The 3,862-nt window shown below is 50.2% G+C and overlaps 1 protein-coding gene across 2 annotated transcripts; it reads right to left on the bottom strand.

Annotated features, from left to right (window-relative positions):
• Positions 1 to 598: 598 nt before the first annotated feature.
• DUSP1 (dual specificity phosphatase 1) lies at positions 599 to 3,212 on the bottom strand. 2 transcript variants are annotated; one of them, XM_079319620.1, is made up of 4 exons: positions 2,701 to 3,212; positions 2,453 to 2,601; positions 2,135 to 2,354; positions 599 to 1,646 (listed from the first exon to the last, which is right to left on the bottom strand). In XM_079319620.1, exons 1-4 carry the CDS (start codon positions 3,068 to 3,070, stop codon positions 1,276 to 1,278), a joined length of 1,110 nt encoding a protein of 369 aa, XP_079175746.1. In that variant the 5' UTR covers positions 3,071 to 3,212; the 3' UTR covers positions 599 to 1,275. The 2 variants fall into 2 exon arrangements, with proteins under 2 accessions (XP_079175746.1, XP_079175745.1); XM_079319619.1 differs by having other exon boundaries at positions 2,453 to 3,169.
• Between the last annotated feature and the right edge of the window lie 650 nt (positions 3,213 to 3,862).

The following is a 3,862-nucleotide window of genomic DNA, read 5'->3' as shown; positions in this document are numbered from 1 at the left end:
GAATTTATTTGGGTCTGGGTAAGGAAATCAGTGAGTTGCTGGTTACCTGATCCCTTGTCATGCCCCGATTTGTTTACAGACACAGCCCAGCCAGGCAAATACCTCACTCCAGGCACCAGTTGAGTTGCAAAAAGGATTTAAGGAGATGGGACAGAAAAAGAAAAACACGCTGGAGTTTGTGCCAAGCCTTTGAGATCTGTTACTAACAGGTTAATTTTTAGACTTAACCTTTCGAGCATTAAAAGTAAACAGGGAATAAGGAAGCTTATTCCTCCTTCTTAGGAGAAGGACTATTTTAAATTCACTGTAGCCCAGTGCCCAAGGCTCAGCTGGTTCAAATTGTTACAGCCATCAGGGCAGCCAAATCCACTCCCAGCTGAGAAGCCAGCCTTGGCTCCCTGCCACTGCACACAATTACATGGGGACAAAGAAAAGCTCAGGTTAAGAACCTGCAGTAGTTTCTAGTCAATTATGTTGTTTAAACCCATTTTTCTCAGTCAAGACCTGAGGCCAGAAGAGTTGAAAATTACAGCTCTTCACCCTCCACGCGAGTTTTGGGACTGTGAAATGCAGTGTTTTAAAGAATATGTAATCCAGATGAAAAGAAATATCATAATTTATTCCATTTGTATAAAAAAAGTTATAATCATGTAACAAAACTATGTCTTCATAAGAAGAAATATATTATTTCACATCATAAATAAACCAGCAAACATATAACCCTTGGCAACTCAAAAAAAAAGCACTCGCCTGGTGCTTTCATGTCAGTGCTTGGGAAACAAGAAGAGCTGACAGATATACACACACAGGATTATAGTACCAAAAAATACTGAGGTATTTGGTTTCTCTAGAAATGAAACTTTACGTTTGTGAAGGAAAAAACAACAAAAAACCCAACAATAACGCACTAATGTAAAAATAAATAAATAGGACTGTCATACAAAAGGGGACAGCATCAGTGTTGCTTAAAGTGTCCAGGAATGGGAATACTGGTGAGCATGCTACTAAACATGGAGCAGGCTTAGGACAGACAGAAAACAAGGAGGGACAGCTCAGGAAGAGCCAGTGTCCTTTGATCTCTGTGCAGACATCCAGACATTTGCTTGAGAAGGCAGAAACACCTGGTTTCTCTGGCTTTGGGTGAGCTCCTCTCCACTGACACCTCTCTGGGACACATGAACGACTCCCCACAAAACACAAGTGCCACTGTCCCTGTAGTTATTGCACTTCTGAGACAGCAAGTCAGAGTCCTGGCCACGTTCTTCAGCTGCTCCTTTAGCAGCTCGGGGAAGTAGTGATGGGGCTCTGAAGGTAGTTTAAAGCACTGGACGTGGTGTGAACCGGGATGGAGACGGGGAAGTTGAAGACAGTGGTGGTGGATGCCCCTCTGTCCAACACTGCCATGGCAGGGCTCCCGGCTTCTGCCGAGCAGTTGGGGGCAAGGACCTGCGACTCAAACTGCAGCAGCTGCCCCATGAAGCTGAAATTCGGGGAGATGATGCTTCTCCTCTGCTTGACAAACTCGAAGGCTTCGTCCAGTTTGACTCTGTTGGTCCTCATGAGGTAAGCGAGGCAGATGGTGGCTGAGCGGGAAATGCCAGCCTGGCAGTGCACAAAGACCCTTCCTCCCTCCTTCTTCACAGAGTCTGAAAGAATCAAAGCACACGGTTAGCAAACAAGTCTCACGGCTTCCAGAGGTGGGAAAAGCACAGACTGCTGCTTTACATTTCTTTAATCCATCCCTTCCTTAGCCTAATAGGTACACCCGGAGCTTTTGAGACAAAGGGAGTCTTTGTCCTGGGGAAAGGAGCTATTTTCACTGTGGGCTCCAGTTCCAATTATACTAATAGCTCCTCCAGGTCACTTTAGCAGTCTTGCAAGATTACTTTAATACTGATCCGCTTAAATTCACTCTTTTCTGCAAGACCAGTGCCTCTGGAATCAAGATTTTAAACAGCTTAATGAAGCTAAGATTATGCCTGTGAGTAGAATTAAACTAATGGAAATGTTCCCCGAGTGTATCTTCCCGGTGGAATGCTACTCCCCCAACCTCGGGTAGAGGTTCTATCGGGGAAAAACCATGCCAAAAAAATCACTTCCCAAGGGACATTAACCCAGAAAAAGCGCCATTTACCGATGAAATCGATCGCCTCGTTGAACCAGGAGCTGATATCTGCTTTGTGGTTGTCCTCCACGGGGATACTTTTATACTGGTAGTGCCCTTCGAAGTGGTTGGGGCAGTTGGCCGAGACATTGATGAGCGCCGTGATCCCCAAAGCGTCCAGCATGTCCTTGCGGGAGGCGTGATAGGCGCTTCCCAAGTACAGGAACGGCAGGATTTCCACGGGCCCGCCCTGCGAACAGAGAGGGAGAGCGGCGGTCACCCCCGCCCGGAGCTCGGCGGCAGCGCTCCCCGCCCGGCGCGGCTCCGCCCGCTGCCCCCGGCGCTCACCTGGTCGTAGAGCGGGGTCCCGCAGGAGCTGCAGCCCGAATCGGCGCTGCCGGGCGCGGGGCTGGCGCTCAGGGGCAGGCTGAGCCCGGCGGGGGCGGCCGGCTTGGTGCACAGCTCGGAGCAGGCGGAGGAGAAAGCTTCGTATCCTCCTGCGGGGGGAGAGGAGCGCGGGGTGAGCGCCGCACGGCCGGGGGAAGAAGAGCGGGGCTGCCCGGCCCGGCTCCCCCGGCCCCTCCGCGGCCACTCACCCTTGAGGAAGCAGATGCGGGCACCGCGGGCTTCCCTGCAGAGGGTGCCGAGCGCCAGCAGCACGGTGCTGTCGCGCTTGGGCACTTCCAGGTCGGCGCTGCGCTCGTCCAGCAGCACCACGCTGTGGAACAGCCCCTGGCGCAGGCGGGCGCGGAGCTCCTCATTGGGCACGACGTGCTCCAGAGCCAGGGCGCCCTTGGCGCGGCGCCGCACGATGGTGCTGAGGCGGACATTGCAGGAGCCGCGGATGTGCGCGGCGTTGAAGGAGAAGAAGGAGCGGCAGTCGAGGACGAGGCACTGCGAGGCGCGCTCCTGCAGCAGCCCGCGCAGCGCCTCGCAGTCCAGCGCGCACACCCGCAGGTTCACCATGGCTGGGCAGCGGAGGGAGGGCGCTGAGGGCAGGGCAGAGCGCGGAGGTGCCGCTGTCCCCGCGTGTCCCGGTGTCCCGGCCGCGCTCGGCCGCTCCCGCCCTTATATCGGGGCCGCGCCGGCGGGACGGCGTTTTCTCAATGGGGCCGCGTCACGTGGTGGCAATGGAGGGGCGGGGCGGCTCCTCTGGGTGACGTCACCCTGGCCGCGCGCCAGCATGGGCGCGCCGGCCCCGGCTGGAGTGACGTCATGGTCCGCGGGCACGGGGGCGCGCACGGGCCTGTGTGTGAACCCCCCATGCACAGCTGGACACATCTGTGCACAGCTGTACACGCACAGACCTGTGCGCGCACACGTACTACACACGACCCCCGGTATAAATATATATATACACAATATACACATAAATATATAAAATATATAAATATATAAATATATAATAAAAATATATAAGTATACAGAAGTATATATATAAATGCATAAGTATATAGAAATATATATATATAGAGAAAAATATATATATAAATATATATGTATAAATATATATAGAAATATATATAAATATAGAAATACATATTAATATATATATATAAATACATTAATATATATAAACAACCCCCAATATAAATACGTCTAAATATATAAATGCATATAAACAGATAAAATATATAAACGTATAAACATACAAATATTTAAATATAAAAATATAGAAATATTTGAATATATAAATATATAAACGTATAACACGTTGCATTTAAATACAGAAATATATAAACATATAGACATATAAAT

The sequence above is a fragment of the Erithacus rubecula genome (assembly GCF_903797595.1).
Source record: "Erithacus rubecula genome assembly, chromosome: 16".
Lineage (NCBI taxonomy): Eukaryota > Metazoa > Chordata > Aves > Passeriformes > Muscicapidae > Erithacus > Erithacus rubecula.
The sequence above is the reverse complement of the archived record's forward strand: the minus strand, read 5'-3'. Positions and strand labels throughout refer to the sequence as shown.

Excerpts from the sequence above, each read along its gene's own strand:
- DUSP1 (XM_079319619.1), bottom strand. The coding sequence starts at position 3,070 with ATGGTGAACCTGCGGGTGTGCGCGCTGGACTGCGAGGCGCTGCGCGGG. Across the intron at positions 2,355-2,452 it reads GGACCCCGCTCTACGACCAG|GGCGGGCCCGTGGAAATCCT; the intron begins GTGAGCGCCGGG and ends CTCTGTTCGCAG. Across the intron at positions 1,647-2,134 it reads CGAGGCGATCGATTTCATCG|ACTCTGTGAAGAAGGAGGGA; the intron begins GTAAATGGCGCT and ends TGATTCTTTCAG.